We start from the raw sequence: 26118 nt of genomic DNA, 5'->3' as shown, positions 1-26118 counted from the left end.
AAAACCAGTAGTTGCCACGTTTGTTGGACAGTAGCTGCCATGACTAGACAACTACAGTTGCCATGCATGTCAACATGCAGACTAACATCTTGATTGTTTTGAATGATGTCATGCCAAATCACTTGAAGTTGATGTACTCCGTTACGATAAACATGTCATTCAAGCAAAAGATCTTATGCTTGGCCTATTTCCTATTACAGGGCATCTACTGACTACAACTACAGTGCACAGCGGGGTAGGGGCATCTACTGCGGGAAGCTCTGAGCGCACGGAAGACGCGGTCCTCCAGCCAGCCACTAGTCATGCCGCAAACAATACCGAGTCAGAGTCAGAAATGGCAATCATTCCTGCAATGCCGACAAGCACCCCTTTGAACACAAGCACTGGGAACACTCAAGTAGATCAAACTGCCACCGATACTGAAGTGAATCATGAAACTGATGACGAAGCACAATGGGATGAAGATGGTGGGCAATCAGAGATCATGGTACCTCAGCCACTGTACGTTGGGCAGAGATTTGAATTGTTCGCAGAAGCAAAGGAATTCTACCAGACATATGCAAAGTTCCATGGGTTTGCGGTCAACATCGAATACCATAGGAAGATTAAGAAAACAAACGAGTACAACAGAGGTGAGATGAGGTGCCACAAGGCACGAAGGAACAAGAAGGGGAAAGGTGTTTCGCCTGTCGTTCCGGAACGAAAGAGAGGAATCATTCTCAAGACGGAATGCTCTGTATGGTGTAAGCTAAACGTAGATGGAGCACAGTGGGTGGTGACTGAATATTTTGACGAGCACAACCACCAACTCATAGAGAAGTTCGACCTGGTGAAGTTTCTGACCGCCCACAGAGGATTCACCCCACTCGAGAAGAAATTCATAAAGTTGCTACATGATTGTAATGTCGGTCCATCAAGAATGGTGCAGATACTATCACTCATCCACAAAAAAATGGCACTCTGAGTAGCATGCCCTACATACCAGCTGACGTCACAAACCTAAAGGAAAAATACCATAGAGAGAGCAAGTGGGCTGACGTAGAAGCCACGATGGCCTACTTCGATGAGAAAGTGAAAGAAGATCCAGATTTTTTCTAAAGGATAAGATTGGACGATGAGGACCGTGTCTGGAATATGTATTGGGTGGATGGTGCTGCAAGAAGAGCCTACAAACATTTCCGAGATTGCATTTCATTCGACGCGATGTATCTCACTAATATGTACAAGATGCCGTGCGCTCCATTCATAGGAATAAACAACCACAATCAGTCATTGTAGTTCAGATGCGAGCTCGTTCGGAACAAAGACACGGATGGGTACGTTTGGTTGTTCAAGACCTTCTTGAAGTGCATGGATGGCCTTGCACCGATGAACATAATAACAAACCAAGATTTTTACATGCGCGCAGGCATAGAGGAGGTCTTTCCGTTGGCAGTGCACAGGAACTGCAGGTGGCACATTATAAAAAAGGCTTAGGAGATGCTAGGACCGTTCTTTGCTGACCGTCCAGAGCTGCACAAGGCATTCGAGCTGTGTGTGGACCACAGCTTGACAGTGGAGGAGTTTGAAAGGAGCTGGATGGCCATGATTGAAACATATCAAGTACAAGACAATGAGACTCTTGCTAGCCTGTGGGAGAAGCGAATGTACTGGGTGCCGGCCTACTTCATGCAATGCTTCTTCCCATTTCTGCAGACTACGCAGCGCAGCGAGGGGTTCAATGCTGTTTTGAAGAAGTACATGAGCCCTGGCAACTCATTGCTTCAATTTGCCAAGCAGTACACAGCGTTGCAACAAAAAATACTGGGATCTGAGCTACAGCAAGAAGCAAACACCGCACTGAAGCAGCCAAAATTGCTAACGTATTTACCGATGGAGAGGCAAATGAGCAAGATATACACCAACAAGATCTTTAACAAGTAAGTCAGTTGTGTTACAGTCTTATTTGCGCAAAGCACGTAGACAGTAGGTGCCATATAGAATGCAATGCAGTTGCCATGATGTGTGGTTGCCATGTTTAATGAAAATACTGTTTGCCATGCTTACTCAGCTGCAGTTGCCATGTTTAGTGAACTACTGTTTTGTCGTGCTTAATCAGCTGCAGTTGCCATGTTCAATGAAATGCACTTGCCATGTGTAATACATTGTACTTCCAAATGGGCATGTTGGTATGCGAATGGCAATGCCAACTGAAAATGTTATGCAGTTGCCATGTTTACTGAACTGCATTTACCATGTTTGCTAAAAATGCAATTTCCATTTTTACTGGGAATACAAATGCCATGTTTACTCAACTAAGGTTGCCATGTTTAAATAAAATGTAGTTGCCATGTTTTATGCACTGCGCTTCCAGTGGGGGTGTTTGTATGGAAATGACAATGACCAGTTCAAAATGCATTGCAGTTGTCATGTCTAATGCACTACAGGTGACATGTATAATGTACTGCAGTTGCCATGTCTAATGCAATGCAGTTGCCATGTCTAATGTACTGCAGTTGCCATGTCTAAGGCACTGCAGTTGCCATGTTTAATGTACTACAGTTGCCATGTTCAAACGAAATGTACTTCTATAAGCCACGACAACATAATGTGCTACAAAAAACAGCACACCACATTTTAACAAAAAACAAACATAACTTGTAGATTCCAGGAAGAAATAAAGCGCGCCAGCATGTTCACGGCTTTCCAGGTGGACGAACATACGTTCAAAGTGTGTTCTATTTTGGGCATGTCAGATTCAAAACCTGATGACCCAAACAAGGGAAGGAACTACTTCATGAAAGCCTCGATCGGCCAAGGCGAATACTACTGCCAATGCTGCAAGTTTGAACGGGATGGCATTGTGTGTCGTCACATACTAGAAGTAATGGACATGAATGCGGTGACACGGATGCCCCGCCATTTCATAAGACGGCGATGGACTTGGGACGCTGACGACGCATTGGCGCCGCAAACAACAAACGCAATTCTGGCTGTGCATGACGAGAGACCAGAGTCAACCATGGAAGCTGTGAGGCACGTTGTGCTGACAAAGAATTATGCTGAGCTAATTGATGAAGCATGCAAGAGTGATGAGACAGCGAGAGTCACAGAAAAAGACAGGAAGGCCCTAAAAAGAGAGCTTGATAAGATCAAGAAGAGGAAAGCTGAGGAAGCCTTACACCGGTTCCCCCGCACGTCAAGTGTGCCTTCGTCCACGAGGCCATCATCAGAAAACTCAGAAATAGGATCTGGAACAGCAAGCACACAAACCCAGGCCAGGAACCCGCCCCGATCCATCACAAAGAGGCGTCCAAAAGAGAAAGATACAAATCGGGATTAGAGATTCAAGCAAAACACAAGAAAACAAAGAAAGGGACAGGCAATCCGTAAGCAACATTGGGGCGCTGTGACATTGTCCTTGTGGAATTTTTGTTTTGTAACCTAGATGTTGTGAATTTTTTGTTAAGTTGGGAGAATGACTCTTGAGGGGCATCAGAAGTTGAAGGAAAACACGTTGAATGGATAATGCAGTTGCCATGTTATGGGTACTTAATCTGCCATGTTATGTGTAGTTAATCTGCCATGCTATTTTGTACTGGATCTGCCATGATATTTTGTACTGGATCTGCCATGTTAATTGTACTGGATCTACCATGTTAATTGTACTGGATCTTCCATGTTAATTATACTGGATCTGCCATGTTAATTATGTTGAATCTGCCATGTTAATTATGCTGAATCTGCCGTGTTGTTTGCACTGAATCTGCCATGTTAGCTGTACTGCAAGATGACATGGTATTTGTAATGACTCTGCATCGCCAAATGAAAAACGACGATGACTTTCACTAACCATATCTGATGAACTACATTTTGCCATGTTTTAAAACTTGTAGACGCATTAGTAGCAGCAAACTGTTGCTACAAAACGATGAAACCATAATAACAATGATAGACATAAAACGTATCTGTTGTCACGCCTAAATAGGTTCACATCCACACATATATTACAGAAAATATTCAAATGTCGCTCACACACCACCACTACATACTAGGCTACGCGGGGTTGCAGTCGTAACATAGCAGACGAACATAGTTTTGACAAAGAAACAAAAGATAGTACCTTACATTCCTCAGCAACAGAATGTAAGGTATGCGTTAGTTGTGTAACGTCATGTGATCACTTGTACTTCTTGATGACTTTCTTCACAGCTTCCTCCACGAACTCGCGTGCTCCAGATCGCTTGTTGAAATCTTCATTCGTCAACCAGTTCCATGTGCAAATTTTTCGGAGCTCAACGACCGTTGCAGCTGTGACAGCGAGGACAAGTCTACCTTCCCACTTTGCAAAGTATTCCAGCGTGTGAAAGCCACAGTCCATCCTAAACAAGAAAAAGAGTCAGGTGAACTCGCAAAAAGGACAAACATAGCAATGATAAACTTCAATTCAGATGTAACAACATGAAGGAGGGGGTAGGAAATTACGTGTTCCCTTGATTCGTGGTCGCCACGTACTCAATCGGGAAATGTATGATCTGGACCTTTGAGTGTTCGTAGTGACGGTTCCATGTCTCTTTGACGTTGTTGATGAAGAATTCAGCATGCGAAGTAAGGTCCGCGTCAGCTGCCAAATGCATTGAATCAAGCACCTCAAAGCGTTGGTTCTTCAGGTCAAGACAGATCGCATAGTGGTGACCACACTTGTCGTGTGGGTCGTGTGGTGCAAGCTCCTGGAACATGGGGAACATGACCTGCATGTAAAAGTGAATGAAATGAGAAGCAGAGTTCACATGAAGAACAACAGAGGGACAAAAAAAGTAGAATCACGTAGGATGTTTAGTTATGATGGGGTAGTTGAAAGAAAGTTGCCGTCCATGTATGAACATAATTTGCCGTGTATTTTACTTTGAAGTTGCCACATAGTTTGCACGGGATGCAAAAAATCAAAAAGTTAGTTTGCACGGCAGCTGATGCCACATGAAACGTCTGGCACATGAACAAAAAGTGCAGATGATGGCAAAAAACCATTCCATGTGGAGAGAAAGTGCAAAAAGGGAAGGAGAACTCACATATTTCTTCATTGTGAGCTTGAATTCACCGTGTTGAGCAAAATTCTTCCTCAGGATTTTGTGGTGGAAGTCACCATCCTATATTTTGCAGGTCACACTGTAATGCATGATTGTTTTGTCGGGAGACATATCGATATGCTTGTTGATGTAGTCAATCCCGCACGCAACTACATTCGTCGACATTTTACCGTTTGGCCTCACGGACTCGGCAAGATCACCCAGGTCGACGTACGTTGATTCGCATTGAATGACCTTGGTTCTGTCCAAACATGAGTTGTATGAAAATGATATAGCATGAAAGAATCATGTCTACTAAGTAAAAAGAGAAAGAACTAACACGTAAGTGGATCATGTCTAGAAAGTACGAAGAAGATGAATGGTAAAAAAGAGCAAAGCAAAATGAGAGATTATGTGGTGAGGTCATTTACGCTTTCAGCTCCTTCATGTGCTTGCTGCTGGCCCTCGCATTACCAAATCGCCTGACGATATCGTACAGTTGGGTATGTTCCTTCGTGGCCCTGACTTCAGGCTCGTAGTCTTCCGCGGGGGGTGGGTGAACTACCCTCTGCTGCCTCACAGAATCAGGGGTGGCACTCCTAATGGTATCCTCAGATACCATATCTGCAGGCACATTGGAACTTGATTACCCCTGACCTCGTGAGGACCTCCTCTGCAATGTTGCCTCCTCAATCCTACGGTAAGCTTCATCAAGAGACGGCGAAATCTCCTCAGGGGTGCCTGCAAGGATGAAAATGTGGTTTAGGGTACCTGAAAAACAAAACAAAAGTAGAGCAAATAGAAAAAGGTGCATGATATGTAATGTAGATACAAAAATTGGGGAGTTGCCATGTGAAAGCAAATCCAATTGCCAGGTGTACTGCATTGTAATTGCCATGTGAAAGCAACTGCAGTTGCGATGTTGTGCGTACTCCAGTTGCCATGTGAAGGCAAATCCAATTCCCAGGTGTCTTTTGCACTGTAATTGCCATGTTAAGGCAACTGCAGTTGCCATGTTGTTCCAACTCCAGTTGCCATGTGGTAGCCGGATGAGAAATGCAGCATGGAAACAAAAAATGCAGGTGACATGCTACAACAAGTCCAAATACAAAATATATAGAGCATTATAGTTGCCATGTCAGAACAAGTACACTTGCCATGTTTTATCAACACCAGTGCAAAAATGTGCTTCCCTAATGGAAACTACAACATGGCAACAAAAATGTAGGTGAGATGGTGCAGTAAATTCGATTGCCATCTCATCACATGTCAGCTGCCATCACATACGAGAAACCAAAAAAAAGGAAAAAATTGATTGGGATAAAAGTCATATTGCACAGGTGTATAAAAGAAAAAAGATAAACACAGAAGAAAATGTACCTTGGACGATCGGCTCAGCAAACTTGACAGCCTTCCTGCCCTCAACCATTGGCTGCGCCATCATTGCGGGCATGCCTCCCAGAAAAGCAAAGGCAACTGGCATAGGATCTTGAGCCACTGGTTGATCTTGACTGACGCTAAGGCTGAAGCTCGGTGGGGTGAAGGCCATTGGGTGCCTCTCATGCCTACTGGCTGGACCGCGAACAACTTGCGGGGCAGAATCCAACGATGAAAGATCAGCAAACATATCTGAATCAGCCGCTGCAGAATCATCAGGCTTGTCAATAGGGCGGGGCGGGCTGTCAGTGGTAACGGGCGTAGATTTGTTGACAATCCTCTTGTTGGGGCTGTAGGGGACACCGATGTTGATTGGGAGTTTGGAAGTGCGCATATTTAAGCTGGGGATTTCCACTGCGGGTAAAGGCGTAGTCTGCTCCGGACGTTCACCTTCATCACTCGTGCCCGGCTTGGCACCTGCATCAGTTGTACTTTGGTCTTCTGGTTTCTCCATAACATTGCTTTTGGCAGTTGGCGGGAACAGAGTGGACGCAGGGACGTAACCAGACTCATCTCTGCTGCTCCTAGCTACAGCTGGTGCGTTGGATACGACTGTTGTTTGCTTGCCGGGGCTACGACGCCTAGGTGGAAGACCAGCACGCGGAATAGTGGCCTGAGTAATATCTGCACCGCCAGGAGCTGGAGCTGTTGTGCCAAGACTCTCACCTGCAGATGGCATATCATTATGAACTGCCGCCTTAGCAACTTCTGTCGTGGGCACAGGAGTGCCACCACGCACGCGCTTGGAATTAGTGTCAGATGACCGGGAATCTTCCTTGCTTAGGTTGGTCTCGGGAGCATCCACTTCAACACTTCCTCATGGGGTGGCATGGCTCACAGCAGCATCCTTCATTGCCAGAAGAGTGGGCAATATTTCAGCTGTCCTGGCAGACACTGACTCGTCACTCCCCGATGTACGGATGCCCGTTGTTCTAGCTTGCACATCTGCAGCAGGCGGAGATGGTCGGCCACTTGCGTCAGAGTTAGTGGGAACATTTGACGGTGCAGCAGCAGTTTTGTCGCCTGGCGCCTCATGAACATCTGAGTTGCCCTCTATTGACAACTTTGAATGAAGGCGTTCGAGTGGGTCCCTACTGATATGCTTGGCCCCGCGTGCAGTAGTCTTCTTCACCCTGCAAAAATGAAAGCATATGAAAAAGGTATTAAAAATGAACAAAGAATATTTGCCATGGTAGAAATATAAAAAAATGAAAAATAAGTGGAAAAACTGGTAGTTACCATGTGAGGGGAATATGAGTTGCCATGTGGCATAGTTAGCAGTTACCATGCAACTCCATCAATAGTTGCCATGTTGGCCAACTTGAAGAATGCTAAAAATGTCTGATCTGCCAGTAATGCAATTTCAAAACTAGGTATGGGATGAGCACACAAGACAATGGAAAAGATGGCAGTTGCCATGTAGGGTACAGTGAGAGTTGCCATTTAGCCTAGATAGCAGTTGCCATGTAAAGACAAGTAGGAGTTGCCATGCACTCATAAAAGGGAAGGAAAATCATTTTGAAAAGCAACAGTTGCCATATGGGGATGATTACAGAAGCCCATGTGACAAGCTGAACGGATGCATTGAAAAAACAAAAAATATAGCACTATGTCAATGAAAGCGCATGGAAAACCTACTTCTTGACTGGCTTTCTCAGGTCTGGCAACACGACAGGATCCCGGTGTTGGACATCGTCGTACGAGGAGATGACCTGGTGGAAGGGGTGTCACCAGCAATGGGGGCACCTTTGTTCAACCGAGCAGAAGCACGGGTTGGCGTTGGTGCCTGTTTCTTCGTAACTGCTCGTCCACCAGCTGTCGCCTCCCTGCACGTGAAATATGGAGGGAAAAAAAGGTGGCAATTGTCAGATAGCATACTCGTTGCCACGCTTAGTAAAATCAAGTGCAAAAAGGGATCATTCTGTTCCAAAAAATATAGACAAAGCAAAAAACTAAAATTAAAGTCGAACCTCCTCCTGGCAGCTACGGGATCGGTCCTAGACCTCTTACCAGGAGAACCCTGCCCAACATCCTCTGGATCCCTCCCCCTCTTTGATGGCAACACCCTCTCGCCTCTCGCAACCGTATGTTATTTGACTTTCTCCGGTGGGGGGACATCAGGTGCATCCTTCCCCTTGTTAGCACCTGCACGAACTTCAGCATGTTCATCATCATCAGTGTCCTCTTCCGCGTTCTCCATGTCATCGTCGTCATCCTTCCTGAGACCAGCATCTCCATCTAGTTCATCTTGTGTGTCAGCAAGCTCTTGGGAACTATTGTAGTCATACCGGCCATGGCAACCAATTGGCTGATGTGTCCGTTCTGGAACAAATGAAGTGAGCTGCCTCGCAACCGCGTCACTGTCAGAGCCACTAAGAGACGTCCACCCCTCAACCAACTTACCGAGCAAGCCGGTCATTCCGGATGCAAACTGCCCAATTAGATGCTCAACAGGTGCCCTCGCCTGTGCACGAAACAAAGAAGGAGAAATAACCACCCATATTACAGTCACTTGCGCGACATCAAAAATAATCCAAGGCAAAACCATAGATGTAGATCTTTTGATTACCTCAGTAGGGCAAGACGGAGCTGAGTGCACGTCCATCCACTTTCCAAAGTTTTGAGGCCCCCCAGACACGCTGTAGTCTATAGCATGCTTGACCATCAGCTGGAAAAAAAGCTAGGATGTAAGAGAGAGAATGATGAACACCCACTAGCAGTTCATGTGTTGTAAAAATGAAAAAAAGAAGAAGATGCGAATGTAAGTTTCAGCACGAACGACAGAGTTGCCATGTGGAGTGAGACATGGATACCATGCGCAGGCAGCCATGGCTAACAAAGATAGTCATCTCTTGTGAACCACAGACGGTTGCCGCATGTCAAATTTGTAAGCATGCCGTGTAGAGAAAGAAACCAAAACTAACCTGTAGTTTTCCATATTTGGTATTAGTTACCCTGTCTGCAGCAAGCACAACCTTGACAGCGTTGATAGTCCACGCAGAAACAGCAAACTTGTGTGTAGGCGGCGGGCCTCCTGTTCTAGTGAAATCCACGATGGCCAGATCAAGACAGTCGACGTACATGAGCTGATGTACAACAATTTTAAAAAGAAATAAAATATCAGTTGCCATCATGGTACTTTGCGAAAAAAAACAGGATAATCTATGTTCCCATGATAATCAAGTTGAAGTGCATGAAAAACAGAAAAAGAAGAAGTTGCCATCTGTGTGTGCTAATTGCCATCATAATGTAATGGCAGTTGCCATATTGTAATGTTGGCAGTTGCCATATTGTAATGATGACAGTTGCCACATTGTAATGATGGCAGTTGCCACATTGTAATGATGGCAGTTGCCATCATAATATGAAGGCAGTTGCCATCTTGTTATGATCAGGTTGCCATGCATGAATAAAAGGGTGTTAAAAAAGAGTGTTCACAGAAAAGACTCGTAAAAAATACCATTAAATGCAGTCGACAACCCTTTTGGTACATCTTGTTTGAGAATGCGTCGTGCAGGAAGTCGGCTATGAACTTACACCAATTCATGTTCTTCACATCTTCCAGTTTTGCCTGCACCGCACAAAATTTCAGGACAATGAGTTGCCGCATCAGAAATAGAATGGAAAAAAACATCAAAAAACACTGGCAGTGACTAGCTTTACACATGACATCGGAGCAAAAAGATTGAAGGAAAATAAAGTAGTAAAGATGGATCATTCACCAGGATGGGGAAGCATTTGTTGCTTGGGCAAAGAGAAGTGGTCAGCGCGAAAACAACTGAGATGAGGTACATGAGTAGCTTCATCTTAAAAACATCTCCATGGGTTGTCATGGCCTGCAGCGAATCTGCCAGTACAGACGTGTTCGGCATGGATTCCAACCCAGGAAACAAACGGGGGAACAGCGCTTCCTCGATCTCGTTATTGACCTCGTACGGGACTTTGATCTGTCCACGAGGCACACCCAAAGTGCAGAACACGGATTCCTCGTTCAACGGTAGTCTTCCACGTCCCGGAATCACAAATTCCCTGGAGGCGGGGTCGTAAATCTCACCAAGCCAGTCACATACAGGGTTGACAAGATTCGTGCACCGGACATTCATCAGATCCTGCATACCCATCTCAGCAGCAGCTCCCTTCTGATCATAGGTAAATCTGTGAGTCAATGTAGTCAGTCGTTCTTGGGAGGCTCTGTTGCGAATATGTTGCTTCTTCTGTGAAAAACAGACAAAAAGAATCAGTCGTTGCCATGTTTTGCACTGTCATGAAATTCTAGTTCATGACAAGACTACTGCAAAGCTCGAGGTGGCAACCAATAACATATGCAGGAGGAGGAGGGGTCTGTGGACAGTTACCTCATCGCCCTCTTTTCTCCGTCCAGTTGCCCGATTATGCTGTGGTGGATCCATGAAATCATCATCATCGTTCTGATGATGAACGCGAGCCATTCTGCTGAGATAGGAACAGACCAAACTGTCACGGTGGAAAATGAAAACAGAATGTAAGGAAGTAAGCAGTTGCCACATAACAGAGAATGTCAACTAGTAAATGCAAAATATCGCATGAACATGCATGTACCCCCTGTGATTGTCGAAAACATAAATGTGGCAACTAAGCACATTGGTTACATTTGAAAAAGTGTACAGATCATAAATGCACTTGAAAACAAAATGTTGAAGTTTCCATGTTAGCACAATATAGTACTTATTGAAAGTCACAGAATCCTCCACTGCACAAAGCCTAAGATGTGGCAGCTCACACCCTGTCCTAAACACACCAAATGAGTTGCCATGTGTTCAGCAGCAAAAATGTGCTTGGTTGAAGTTGCCATGTTAAAATGTAACACATAATATAGAAAAGCAATGAAAAACATCTAATGAAGAACCAGAAAAATTGCCACAATGTGTTCAGATATTGCAAGTCATCATGGCAAAACATGAAAATTGCGTCTGCCGTACAATGAATTTGCCACATTATACCCTATACTGACTGTAATATGGCAACAGACATGCTGTGGTCAGACAAAATAGTTGCCACATGGGAAGCATATGCATGGCATCTGACACAATTGATTTGCAAATTAGTTGCCATGTTATGAAGCCAAATTACCACATTATCCTGTCTACAATATGGCAACAGACAAGGTGTGTTCACATTCTATTTGCCAGAAGAATATACTATCCAGGTGGCAACAAACACAGTTGATGTGCAGATTAGTTTCCATCAAGTGCAATTGGTTACTGAAACTGCATTGACTACTAATTAACTACACTTTACAATTCATGCAGTGTGGCAACTATCACAGTATTTTCAGGAAATTAGTTGCCACATGGAAAAGCATGATTGTGGAAACTATGACAGTAATTCAGGAAATTAGTTGCCACATGGAAAAGTATGTTTGTGGCAACTATCACAGTATTTCAGGAAATTAGTTGCCACACGGGAAAGCATGTTTATGGAAACTATCACAGTCATTCAATAAATTAGTTGCCGCATGGGAAAGCATGTTTGTGGCAACTACAACAGTCATTCAGGAAGTTAGTTGCCCCATACACTCATGATATGTACTCAAGCTACCAGGTTTGCCTTCATACTACAGTTTCAGAAACACTAAACTAGATCTAGGGTTCAATGGCAACTGTAATGACTTGAAAATTCAACCTAAAATTCTCCCCGAACTGATCACAAATACCAATTCGAATCAATGCGCAACCAACAGACCAGAACACAATGGCCCAATCCCAAGGCATAACCAGTGTGTGTCTCTGGACAGGCAAAACCACACCGGCGAGACCGCCGCCGTGGCGGCGACGAAACTGCCCAGTGCCACCGAAAATGGCAAGCACAGGACTCCGCCGCCGGCGGGAACACCGACGCATCGCCAAATCGCCTGAATCCCTATGAATCTCGAGCGAAGCATCGAACCGGGAGGGAAGGGAAAAAATACAGGCAAGGATTGCGAGAGTGGGAGCGAGCATTACCTTCAATCCCCAGGCGCTCCGGCGAAGCCGCTCTGGTCCGGCGAGCACCATTGACGGCCGCGAACACCGTCAACTCTTCCGCCTCCGTCGTCGCCTTCTTCCCTTGACTTCTCCTCCAATGGTTCGAAATGCGAAGTGGGTTGTGCAAGTGACTGCGGGGATGAGGAAATGGAACCGTGACGGGGAGGGGGGCGAAGTGCGCGACGTGTTTGACGTCAACCATGGTCAGCGCGGGGCGTGCGGGCGCATGGCAGTTTCACCGCATGCCCCCGGGTGGCAACCGCTGACCGCGGAGGGGCAACCGGCGTGCGGGCGACATGTCTCACGCACAACACACACGCATTGTCCCACGTGGCACAGAAAATCGACCAGACTGTGCCAAGATTCGTGCAAAACATACTGGACGGCGATGGATGCGTGTGGTCGAGATGGTGAATGCCCACACGTGTGGGCGTTAACATTTCTGTAAAAAAAAGATGTATCTCGAACTAAAATATGTCTAGATACACCCCTTTTATCCATTTTGATGACAAGTATTTCCGGACGGAGGGAGAATTTGTCTTTCTGGCATTTCAAATGGATTACAGCATACAGATGTATGTAGACATATTTTAGAGTGTAGATTCACTCATTTTGCTTCGTATGTAGTCACTTGTTGAAATCTTTAGAAAGACAAATATTTGGGAACAGAGGGAGTATATCTTACGCATGATCACATCGGTCATATCAATAAAACGACACTGCAGTCAAGACATATTAGACGATGATGATGAAGTTCTTCAGCGCAAACTTGTCGATCCGACTTGCCAATTTCAACACTCCCTTCCTGCTTGAGCACAGGTTTGGAGTAAGCATCCTTTGACAACTGCCTATTCTTAAACCCTCTGTAGCAGCTATTTTTGTAACCCGTTACTTGTTCGTCGCATGTTTCCCATGAGCTATAAACCCCTGAAACCCTTCCTTGGAACACCATATAACACTTCTTCTAGCATGGTAGATGAGCAACTATTCAACCAGCAACATAGAGCACACTAGACATGTAATAGGAGAAAGCATGCATGATCATACGGCATAGCGAGTTCATCCTACCATTACTATGGTGTCATCCTACCACCACATCCAAAAGAGGGTGTAATCCTACCACCGCAAATTTGTTATCAACGTGAGGGGTTAGTATATACCACCTCATCAGTATATACATACCATCAATAGTTTTCAAACCCTAGCTACCACAAAGTATACGCCGCCATTGCCATCGCCGTCGAGGATCGTGCACCCCGTCACCACCACCAGAAACAGCACTAGTAGTAGTGTTTGCCCAGCCACGTTCTGAGCCAGAGCACCCTATGGGTGTCTTCTATGGCAACAAACACAATACCCTTAGCCTTATTGTCCAGCAGATGGCTCAAAACAGTCATGAGAACCTCTAGGCTTAAGCCACCTTAGTCCATGACTATGGCGTAGAGGTTTGGGTGGACTCCACCGGTTCGCTCTCCCTAGTGGAGGTTGCCACCTCCTTGGCGGCCTTAGTCATGCTGCTGAAGACGCTCAGCTCATCCTTCATCAAGTCGTCCCTCTTCCTATCAAGCATAGGAACGTGCCCACCACCCTTATCAGGACCATCAAGGATGATGGTCTCTGACTCCTGGGTGTTTGGATAGTTAGGCATGGGCGAACCAAGCGGCTCACTGGAGCCATGGCATGCTTGCCGGTTGCCATCCCAAAGGAGAAGATGTGCTGCATCAGGGCATAATTTTGGATGAGTGTGCTGAGAAACTTTTCGTCCTTGAGGTGGTCCTAGGAAAGAAACACATCGTGGTTAGTTGTGACAGGACAATAGTTGCCAGGCTTAAACAAGGGGTACTTGAGCTAATCGCGATGTGGCCTTGGTAGTGCTCTGCCTCCAAACCAATCGAGCAGGTGGTCTGATCCCATGAGGCGCCGCTAAGTTCTCTTAGCTTGGTGAAAGTGCAACTAATTCCCGGGTGGTTTTGGTAATTAATAACAACATATAAGTCATTGATCTAATGCTCATTGATAATAGATTTCAGAGAAGATCAATGGTTGGCAAGGCAAGGACTATTGATTGTGGTACAAGAGCCCCTCCTATCTGGTAGAAAAGGGCCCTCCTCAAAATGCTAAGGACAAGGGTTGACAAAGCTCCAAGACCCTACATTTTTGGTTAAGTGATCCAAGATCGCATTGAGTCCATAGGAAAGCCAATACTATTAAAAGGGGATGATGTTTTGATCATGACTCAATTTCTCAAGTGCTTAGTGATATTGCTCCAAAATCCTCAACCACTTCTCCACATCACTTTCATCCAAAACCCTAAAGTCCATTTCGGTCCCACCAAAATGTTCCCATCCGGACCCACTGAGATGATCCCATACACTGCCACATGCCAAACCCTAACATTTCGATATAGCTGATATGGATCTCGGTACCATCGAGATGGCCTGACCAAGTTTCTGTAATGAAGTTGCTTCATTTCGGAATTACCGAGATGAAATGAGTGGAACTACCGAAACGAGGTCTTGCCCTGCACATCGTTCTCACCGAGATGTTCTGATCGGTCTCACCGGAACCTTCAACGGTCAAGTCTTTTACACTACTCAGTCTCACCGAGATTTCGGAATCGGTGTCACCGAGTTGGGTCAAAGACTTGTAACGATTGGATTTTTTATGCTGCCTATTTATACCCCTCCACCACCACCTACTCTCTAAGAGAGCCATCAGAACGAACCACTACTTCCATTACTCATTTTCTGAGAGAGAACCTTCTACTCATGTGTTGAGATCAAGATATTCCAATCCAACCATTTGAACCTTGAATTCTAACCTTTCCCAAGTTGCTTTCCATTCAATCCTCTCTTCTATCTAAGCGAAATCTGTGAGAGAGTGCTTGAGTGTTGGGAAGACTATCATTTGAAGCACAAGAGCAAGAAGTCACCATCAACAACACCGTCTATTTAAGTGGGAGCCCTCACGGGCGCAAGTGAAATACCACTACTTTAAAAAAGAAAAAAAACAACAACACTGTCTATTACCTTTTGGAGAGTGGTGTCTCCTAGATTGGTTATGATTCACTTGGCAGCTAATCACGCTAAGAACAATCCGGTTATGTTTCTTATATGGATCAAATCATTCTCCTGTCATGTGACTTACTAACCTTTTTACAAAACAGTTAGCGTTTTCATATGCCTCGTTTCTCCACTCAGCTAAAGCACTAATACCAAGCAGCCTTTTCTCTTTGGCTAATTTGAAATCATAATTCAATTGCTTGATGGCCCAATAAGCTCTGTGTTCAAGTTCAAGAGTTAAATGGCATGTTTTTTCATAAACCATTTTATAAGGCGGCACGTCCGTAGAATTTTTGTAAGTAGGTCTATATGCCCAGAGTACACCATTTAACTTTTTTGACCAATCTTTCCCGTCTGTGGTGACCTTGTCAATCTCAAGATGATATGCCGGCTAATTAGTCTCTCAGAGGTGCTCAAAGGGGTAGAGTGTGCATATGTGTTCACACAGGCAAGTGTACGCGCGTATATATGAGCGTCTGCATTTGTACAGGGTTCTAAAAAAGCAGATTTGTTGTACAAACTTTTAAAATTTATATCTATATCTATACCTATAATAATAGAGGGGCTATTGCTTCTTGCGGTACGTCATGAAAATTGGCACCAAACTTGCAAAATATGACCCACCATTGCCACTTATAAGTGGTAGAAAATGTTTCACACAATGGAATCCCCGTCTGGGCCGGCCATGCAGTACTGTGCTCTGCACGCTGACACAACGCGCGCATTTGGGCTGGCCCATGTCCGGGCGGCCTGTTTCTAAAATTCATTTTTTTTTCATTTTTTGTTTTCTTCTACTTTACATAATTAGGACTTGAAAATTTAAAAATGAGAATTTTGAAATAAAACCTTTAAAAAATCATAAAATTTCATGATTTTATATAAAAAATGTTTGCTTATTCAAAAAATGTTTGAAATTTTGAAAATAAAATGTTTGTGAAAAATCAAAAAATGTTCATGATTTTATATAAAAAATGTTTGCTTATTTAAAAAAATGTTTGGAATTTTGAAAATAAAATGTTTGTGAAAAATCAAAAAATGTTCATGATTTCAGAAAAGTTTGTGTACTAAAAAATGTTAATGAAATTGAACAAAATTTCGCAAATTCAAAAAATGTTCATGAATGGAAAAATATCCTAAAAATTTAAAAAATGCTCGTGACTTACAAAATAGTTTATTCATTCATGAACTGTTCGCTGATTCAAAAAATGATCATGCATTTCAAAAAATGTTCGCTAATTCAAAAAAATGTTCATGAATTTTAAAATGTTCCATCAATTCTAAAACATTGTTCGTCCATTCTAGAAATGTTCGCCGATTTAAGAAAATTGTTTAAAAATGTTAACAATTTTCAATTTTTTTTGCAAATAGTATAAAATGTTCATGAATTTAAAAAATGTTCCAAAAATTGTAAAGGTGTTCATGAATTTGAAAAATATTTATGAGTTTAAAAAAATGTTCATGATTTCACGAAATTTAAAGTGATAGTGTATCTCGGTGATGTAGCAAAATGTGATCATGGCCACTGAAGATTATGATTTTTCTTCTCCCATTACAACACACGAGCGATCTAAAAAGCATTGGGTGGATGCGTGGGTCCTATCTAAAATGGAAAGAACACAACAGAAATGAGTGAAATTAATCAAATACTACATGGTATTTAAGGATACATATTCTGGTAGAATCCGGTTTCGCGGTATGTCTCCATCTGCATCTGCAGATAGCCTCTGCCCTATGCAATTTTGGCATGAAGAATTTAAATTTGCCGCCCTCTGAACAAGTCGCCTCGCCGTAGCCGCCGCCGCCGTCAGCCATCTCTTTCGATCCGATTCGGCTGCCGCGCGCAGCAACCCACAACCACTCCATCAAACACCGCCTCGTGTTTCTTTTATCTCTCTTCCTCATTCGCATCGTCGTTGTCGGCCCAGCCAGCTCCAAATGCGCGCGCCCATAAATTAGCGGAGTGTCACCGTAGATCATACCACTGGCGCGGAGGCAGCTGGCCGAGAACGAGCGGGCGAGCGCGCGGGGGACTCATGGCGGCGATCGCGAGGGGGAGCGTGCGGGAGGTCCGGGCGTCCGACGTCGAGGCGGCCGGGCTCGCCGCGGCCGACGCGGGGCCCTTCCTCGCCGCGCTCCGCTCGGCGGTTGGTGGCCACGGCGACGCGACCGCCGCGTGGGCGGCGGTCGTGGCGGCCGGGGTGCTGCGGCCGGACCACCCGCACGCGCTCCACCAGCTCGTGTACTACTCCGTCTACGCCGGCTGGGACCACGCCGGCCGGGGCCCGCCGCCCTACTGGTTCCCGTCGCCGTAAGTCTAGCCGTCCGCCATCCTCTTTCTTTTCTTCTTTCTAAAACAGCCGAACAGGGCTCCCCACTCTCGCCGTATTGTTGCCAAATGTTTGATCCATTTGATGGTGCTGGGAGCAACCAATGGCTAATCAGTGATGAAAGTGACCTGCTTGTCTAATTAAGCCACGTAAACTTCAACCATCTAATTCCACCAATCAGTTCAGCTTGAGATTATATTGGTTCCATTTAACCCAGCATTTAGCCTAACAACAAATTAAAGTACTATTTTGATACTAGCTTATAACTGAGCTGTGGATTTACATCATTTGACACTATTATGTGATAGCATGATCGGTGTATATGTATATATACACACACTTTACTTCGTGACACTTTACAAATATGTTATCGCGATTGTTGCAGCATTGACTGCAAGCAAACAAATCTTGGGAGAGTGATGGAAGAGAATGGACCCAAGTTATTAGGAGCATCATATAAGGATCCAATTTCAAGCTTTGGCCTCTTCCACAAGTTCGCTGTTGAGAATCAGGAGGTCAATTTTTTTTTGTCTAAATTTGGAATTTACTCCACAGTATAAGTGTAAAGCTAGAAGGTGTTTTATTTCTTCATACTAACCCCCTTGGTGATCAATAGGTCTACTGGAAAATTGTGCTGAAGGAGCTCTCCATCAAGTTCCTGCAAGAACCGATGTCGATTCTAGATGCGTCAGATAAGTCAAAGAAGGGAGGAACATGGTTTCCAGGTGCAGTGCTCAACATTGCTGAATGTTGTCTCCTACCACGGCCTTCCCAAAACAGGACAGATGAAAGCACGGCCATTGTATGGAGGGATGAGGGCTTCGACGATGATCCAGTGAACCGTATGTCCTTGAAGGAGCTTCGCACCCAAGTGATGTATGCATCTCTTATCAAATTATAAGAGTAGGGGTCGTGAAGAAACCTTTAATGTTTCTTTTGTTTTATTCGAGGGTTTCATCATCATGGTTTTGTTGCTTCGGTATTTTCAGGACTGTTGCAAATGCCCTTGATACCATGTTCCAAAAGGGGGACCGGATTGCCATCGACATGCCTATGACATGCAACGCGGTCATTATTTATTTGGCAATCATCCTTGGAGGCTTTGTTGTTGTGTCAATAGCAGACAGTTTTGCACCTCAGGAGATCGGCACTCGCATGAGGGTTGCAAAAGCAAAGGCAATCTTTACTCAGGTTTGACCGCAGCAACTAGCACGTCTCACAAACATCAGCACTATAATAGTGTGTATACTAATTTCACGATATTTCAGGATTTCATAATTAGGGGAGGGAAGAAATTTCCTCTTTACAGGTATTTGATCGATCAAATTATTTAGTTAATATATACTCCCTCCATCCCAAAATAAGTGTCTTAACCTTAGTACAAAGTTAAGAGAGTTATTTTGGGACGGAGGGAGTATGTTTCAGTAAATTTATTTGCTCAACTATAACAATATAACAAGAAACGATTAGTTAATTTTGATAGGATCGCATCTGCGAAAACTACCTTTTTGCCTTGATTTAAGAATATATGTTGCATTTATAATTTTTTGCATGTAATTACTGAACTATCACAGACCAATTCCCACCACAGCACTTACTTAAATACATCAAATTCTTCAGCTGTGTCATGAAAGGGACTTCATGTAAAGCTATTGTAATTCCTGCAACTGGAGACTTTCTTGGAGTTACACTAAGGAATGGTGATATGTCCTGGAAAGATTTTCTTTCTCGTGCTGCAGGAAGGTATGCAACAAATTTGATCCTTCCATGTCAGACAGAAATAGACAGCTGTGAGAATCCAGATGCTTTCTTTTCATGAAAAATTTGACACCCAGATTGCAAAACAGAGGCGATTTTGTGATGTGACCAACATGGCAGCCATATGTCTTGGATTTGCAGGTCATCCATGTACTCTCCAGTTTATCAGCCTGCAGACGCCCTAATTAATATACTGTTTTCATCAGGAACAACTGGTATAGACTACCCTGAGTTTCTGATGCAATTTCCTTTCATCTCTGGTTTTCGCAACTTCACATGATTTGGATCTGTTTTATACTTTTTATTTGATTCTTGTGCAGGAGAGCCAAAAGCTATACCATGGACACAACTTTGTCCCATCAGATGTGGAGCTGATACCTGGGCAAATTTGGATGTTCGCCCAAAGGACATTAGCTGCTTGCCTACAAATCTGGGTTGGGTAATGGGACCTATACAGTTGTTCGCATGCTTTCTAAATGGTGCGACGTTGGCTTTATATCATGGTTCTCCACTTGGACGTGGTTTCTGCAAATTTGTCCAGGTTTGGCGTAATTTGCACCATCTCTTGATTTAAACTGCTGAAGTCAATTCATCCTTGTCACTTTTTTAGTTTTTTCTGTATGCAGTATCATAGTTCATAGAGCTGTTTTTTTGTGAATGAAACGGGCAGGATCAAAAAGTACCTGAATATTTATGTTAGAAGCTAAATATAAACTGCGCTTACTCATGTGCTTCATGGGGCCATCACAATAAATTGCAGGATGCCCATGTGAGTGCATTAGGATCTGTGCCTAGCTTGGTGAAGTTATGGAAGGCTGGGAATCATTCTAAAGGGCTAGACTGGACCAAAATCAGGTGAGCTGCTACTTACACTGTTACTCCCTCCGTTTCTAAATATAAGACTTTTTACAGAATTCACTACGGACTACATACGGATGTATATAAACATAATCTAAAGTGTAAATTCACTCATTTTGCTCCGTATGTAGTCCATGTTGGAATCTGTAAAAGGACTTATATTTAGGAACGGAGGGAGTAGAAAGCATTTCATGTCCATTACAAGCTCGTCGAAGGGAGCTACAATTTTATAATTGCAGGGTACTTGCTACAACAGGGGAGGCTTCCGATATTGATGATAATCTGTGGCTATCTTCGCGTACCTGTTACAAGCCCATTGTTGAGTGTTGTGGGGGCACAGAGCTGGCATCCTCATTCATCCAAGGGAGTCTTTTGCAGCCACAAGTTTTTGGAGCTTTCAGTGGTGCATCAATGTCCACTGGGTTTGTGATACTAGATGAACAGGGAAATCCATATGTGAGTATTCTCCGTTGAATTTTTTAGTTTGGTGACTGTGTTTGCAGCATAACCATTTGAGGTTTGCTATGACAGCCTGATGATGTACCTTGTTCTGGAGAAGTCGGTCTCTTCCCTTTATATTTTGGTGCCACCGATCGGCTTCTCAATGCCGACCATGATAAGGTTTACTTCGATGGAATGCCCGTTTACAGAGGACGGGTATGGAGTCTCTGACCTCAGTTCTCCATTTAGATTCCTATATGAACACAGCGTATCTTCATAATTTTAACATTAATCCATGTGGTTGCTTCGCTTTGGCCATCTATCTAAACTGCTTGGCAAAAATTGTTATCATGATATTCGATGTTCACGATAGTTAACTTGTTATGCTTTTAAAAATCAGTATGCTCTCCGATTTTTCCGGTGGAGGCCTACAGAGAGGAGGCGAGCAAATATGTGATTTGGCATGTTATTGTGCTCTGACATAAGTTGCAATGATAAGTGTACTATGAAAAAACAAGCAACATCTGAGTCGGATGTTCCCTTTTCTGAACCAACCACATACTATTAGAAGTTGTCAGTAATAACCAAAATGGTGAAAAAGTTAACACGTTGTAACGGCACTTGTGTTGCAGCAACTACGACGACACGGAGATATAATCCAGAGGACAGTAGGTGGTTACTATGTCGTACTGGGCAGAGCAGACGACACTATGAATCTCGGAGGGATTAAGGTTGAAGCTCCTCCTCCTTTGAATGTTTTCAATCCTTGCATTTCATGAAAACAATTCATTGTTTCTCTTCTCTGAATAGACAAGTTCAGTGGAGATCGAACGGGTTTGTAACGGAGCCGACGAGGGTCTGCTAGAAACAGCAGCTGTTAGCGTCAAACCTTCCGGCGGGGGACCAGAACAACTGGCCATCTTGGCAGTGCGGAAAGATAGATCCGCAACATACGATGCAAATCTTCTGAAGGCAAAGTTCCAGAGAGCCATCCAGAAGAACCTGAATCCCCTTTTCAGGGTAAGAGTCTCTCTTTCTAAAGTTCAGTTCACATGATCAGATGGGCGCATGTATAATGAAGGAATTGGGATCATTTGCTTGTCCTGACAGGTGAGCTACGTCAAAGTCGTCCCCGAGTTCCCGAGAACTGCTTCCAACAAGCTGCTGAGAAGGGTCCTGAGGGATCAGCTGAAGCATGAACATGCAAATCACAGCAAGCTATAAGGGGCCCAAGGGATCTCTCTTCAATAGGAAATGGCTCTTTAAAATCCAACAATTGGTTAACGTTGTGTGTGGTGCATAAGCAACGGGTTTGAATCCCTTTCTTTTGCGTACATGTTACTGAACTCTGGGTGTCTTGCATAAGCAACGGTTTGAATCCCTTTATGTTGTATTCATTTACTTCATTGGGGGATTCGGGGGTGTGTAGATTCATGGCACTTCTTATTGTATTGTACTTGTGCTCAGCTCATTGGAAGTAATAAGGTGGATGAGAGAAATAAGATCAAACCAGCCAAAAGATCTGGTCCCCTCCCTCTCCCAGTCGACGGTCGTTCCCACGAGCGACCCGGAGGGAAAACCCTAGCGCAACGACGCGACGGTGGAGGGGGTCAGGCGGCGGCCTGATGGGCTTTGTGGTGTCATGCATGTCTTGTGCATGGAGTGGCGGCGGCGGCCACTATCGTGAAGCGTGCTCCTATTCGCCGCTCTCTGCGGCAAAGAGAAGCGGTTTCGCACAGGCGTGTGTCGAACTGGGCCCGCCCATGAATATAGTGAACGAACGAAAGCGCGTTGTAGCTAAAAATATTCGCCATCGCTGGAATTCGAAACCAGAACCTCATGCTTTGCCTGACGTGGCACCATCAGTTAACCTAGCAGTCGTTACTGATTATAGTGCAGCCCCACCCTTAAAGAACCAACAGGCAACACGTATCCAAAATATATCTTGCTTTTCAAAAGCAATTATATTGAAAAAAACAAAGGGATATGTGAAACACAAACAAATTGCTAATTTGCGAAAAAAATAAAACTGAAATATTTTCGAAAATCAGTAACGACTTTTTTTGAAACGGGAACATCTTTTGAAATTCCAAGAGAGAATTTGAAAACGTGATTTTTTTAAATTTGTGAACAAAATTTGAAACCAAACAATTTTGAATCTCCTGGAAAAATGAAAACATGCACATTTTTTAAATTTGCAAACAATTTTTGAAAATGGGAACATGTTTTGAACAGCCCAAACGTTTTTTGAAAATGGAGACAGTTCTTCAAATTTGCGGACATTTTTTTGAAACCACGAAATTTTGAATCTTTCAACATTTTTTTAAAAAAATGGGAACATTTTTGAAATTTTGAAACATGAATATTTTTTGAAACTACAAACAAAATTCAAAAGCACGAACATATTTTGTATCTATGAACAAAATTTGAATATGGGAACATTTTTTTGAAATTCCGAATAAAATTTGAAAACCCGACCATTTTTTTAAACTCCCTAACAAAATTTTGAAATGTGATTATTTTTTAAAGTGAACATTTTTTGAATATGTGAATTTTTCTTGAAATCGGAAACATTTTTTGAAACAACCGACCAAAAATTGAAAACACAAACAATCTTCTGAAACTCCGGAACAAAATTTGAAAACATGAACAAATATTTGAAAATTGAACATTTTTTGAAAATATGAACATTTTTTGAAAAAGAGAACATTTTTCAAAAAGGAAACAATAAAGAAAAAAAGGAAAAGCATACAATAAACAAAAAAGAAAAGAAAAATAAAATAGAAAAAGAAAAAGAAAACAAAATGATAATAAAAAAAGGTTCAAGAACCTTCTAGAAGGTTGTCAAAAGCAGAAAAAACCGGCTGGGAACCCTCAGAAGGTTCCTAAAACCGGGACGTGAAAGATTTATCTGATGGGCCGGCCCAAATCGCTCGCTTGGGTCGCTCGTACGTGCGTTCGCTCGACAGTTTGACGCAGAGAGCGTCATATAGGAAATCCCGTGTCGGCCCTCCTACAACGGGTGGCTGATTTGGAGGAGCGCCGCTCTTGGCCGCGCTGGCGGCAAATCGGCTGTAGGAGCGGGCTGGCTTCCAGGGCTTCCCCGTTAGCCATTGGAGCAGATCCGAAGAGAGTGGTGTCTCCCTCGAGCTTCATGTTGGAAAACGTAGTAAAAAACAAACAAAAAAATTGGTCTGTGTAACATAGCCCAAGATCACTATGAAGATCGTGCATACAAGGTTAGATCTGATCTTACCAACTATGGAGTTGCAGCAGAAGAAGAGTTGGTGAAGATCGTGTTCTCGATGTCTCACGTACCGATCCCTCAAACTAGAACTGAACGTAAGGTTCCTCTAACGAATTGCACACGTATGAGTCCATTGATCCAAGAGGGCTTCATCATCCAGATATATGCCGTACTGGAGAAGAACTAGAGGGAGGAGTAGTCCTTTGGGGAGGGTGATGGTGGAGAGTTGGAGAGAGAGGGGAGCCCGAACCTCTGCATGGAAGATGTGCACAAAGGAGGGGCGCCCCTGGTGGGTATTTATAGGTGGGAGGGATCCCGGCTTGGAGGAGGGGGTCCCTCCCAAGGGGACAGCGACCAAGGGATGGGCACCTCCCTCCCAACCCTAGATGCGCCTCTTGGCTTGGGGCCAAGGCTAGGGGGGAGGGGCCACCTACATGGGCCACTAGACCCATGTGGCTGCCCCCTAATAGGCCTACCCTATTTGGAGAGCCCATGGCACCTATATATTTTCCTCCTAAATATTTCATAGGTCCTCGAAATCTTTTCCTACCTACTGGTTAACCCGGTTTTCTTTGAAAGGCTTTTGGTTTTCCCGAAATAGTTTCGTTCTCTTCCAAAACTATTTTCATTGTCCCTAAATTTTTTACATTGACATTCTCCATTACTCCTAGCTCAGTTACTACTCAGCAGATCAAATTCATCTTAAGTGTGTGACCCTGCAGGTTCGGTGAAATATAGACATGAACAAAACTTCCTTTTGTTAAATGATCAACAACGGAACCATGTGTTGGGAAACGTTGCATGGAAAATAAAATATATATTCTACGCACACGCAAGATCTATCCATGGAGATGCATAGCAACGAGAGGGGAGAGTGTGTCTATGTACCCTCGTAGACCATAAGTGGAAGCATTTATTAACGCGGTTGATGTAGTCGAACTTCTTCGCGCTCCAACCGATCAAGTACCGAATGTACGACACCTCCGCGTTCAGCACATGTTCAGCTCGGTGACGTCCTCCGCCTTCTTGATCCAGCAAGACGCGCGAGGTAGTGGATGAGTTCCAACAGCACGACGGCGTGGTGACGGTGATGGTGAAGCTATCTCCGCAGGGCTTCGCCTAAGCACTACGAAATTATGACCGAGGGTGTAAACGGTGGAGGGGGGCGCCGCACACGGCTAAGCACTTGTTGTGTCTTTGCTAGGCGCCCCCTCCCACATATATATAGGTGGGGGAGGAGGGAGAAGCCTGGAGGCGCCCCCCCCCCAAGTAGGCTGAATCCTACTTGGGGTCCCTTCCCAAGTGGCGCCCCCCTTACCATATTTGCCGAAGGGGGAAAGGAAAGGGGGGGGGGGGAGAGGGAGAATCCCCCCGTTTCCTTGTGGGCTAGTGTGCTCCCCTCTAATGGCCCAATAGGCCCATTACCCTCCCGGGGGTGTCCGGTACCCCCTCCGGTATACCGATGACTACCCGGTACACTCCAAAACACTTCCGGTGTCCGAATACCATCATCCTATATATCAATCTTTACCTTCAGACCATTCCGAAACTCCTCGTCATGTCTGTGATCTCATCCATGACTCTGAACAACATTCGGTCACCAAATCATATAACTCATATAACACTATATCGTCAACGAACGTTAAGCGTGCGGACCGTACAGGTTCGAGAACTATGTAGACATGACCGAGACACCTCTCCGGTCAATAACCAATAGCGGAACCTAGATGCCCATATTGGATCCTACATATTCTGCGAAGATCTTTATCAGTCGAACCTTATGACAACATACGTAATTCCCTTTGTCCATCGGTATGTTACTTGCCCAAGATTTGGTCGTCGGTATCTTCATACCTAGTTCAACCTCGTTACTGGCAAGTCTCTTTAATCATTCCGTAATACATCATATTGCAACTAACTCATTAGTCACTTTGCTTGTAA

At 44.1% G+C, this 26118-nt stretch overlaps 1 protein-coding gene across 1 annotated transcript; it reads left to right on the top strand.

Annotated features, from left to right (window-relative positions):
- Positions 1 to 17458: 17458 nt before the first annotated feature.
- LOC123117316 (probable CoA ligase CCL12) lies at positions 17459 to 22391 on the top strand. The gene is made up of 14 exons (XM_044538092.1): positions 17459 to 17854; positions 18259 to 18388; positions 18490 to 18749; positions 18863 to 19064; positions 19142 to 19182; positions 19494 to 19616; positions 19773 to 19846; positions 19952 to 20172; positions 20392 to 20486; positions 20729 to 20945; positions 21021 to 21146; positions 21563 to 21661; positions 21741 to 21950; positions 22041 to 22391. Exons 1-14 carry the CDS (start codon positions 17580 to 17582, stop codon positions 22152 to 22154), a joined length of 2187 nt encoding a protein of 728 aa, XP_044394027.1. The 5' UTR covers positions 17459 to 17579; the 3' UTR covers positions 22155 to 22391.
- Positions 22392 to 26118: the final 3727 nt, after the last annotated feature.

The sequence above is a fragment of the Triticum aestivum genome, chromosome 5B (assembly GCF_018294505.1).
Source record: "Triticum aestivum cultivar Chinese Spring chromosome 5B, IWGSC CS RefSeq v2.1, whole genome shotgun sequence".
NCBI classification, from domain to species: domain Eukaryota; kingdom Viridiplantae; phylum Streptophyta; class Magnoliopsida; order Poales; family Poaceae; genus Triticum; species Triticum aestivum.
The sequence above is the reverse complement of the archived record's forward strand: the minus strand, read 5'-3'. Positions and strand labels throughout refer to the sequence as shown.

What these genes read in the sequence shown, in the direction of transcription:
- LOC123117316 (XM_044538092.1), top strand. Translation starts at nt 17,580, where the DNA reads ATGGCGGCGATCGCGAGGGGGAGCGTGCGGGAGGTCCGGGCGTCCGAC. An exon ending in CTTTCTCGTGCTGCAGGAAG is followed by an intron (nt 19,617 to 19,772) that starts GTATGCAACAAA and finishes TTGGATTTGCAG; the next exon opens with GTCATCCATGTACTCTCCAG. An exon ending in TGCCCGTTTACAGAGGACGG is followed by an intron (nt 21,147 to 21,562) that starts GTATGGAGTCTC and finishes CTTGTGTTGCAG; the next exon opens with CAACTACGACGACACGGAGA.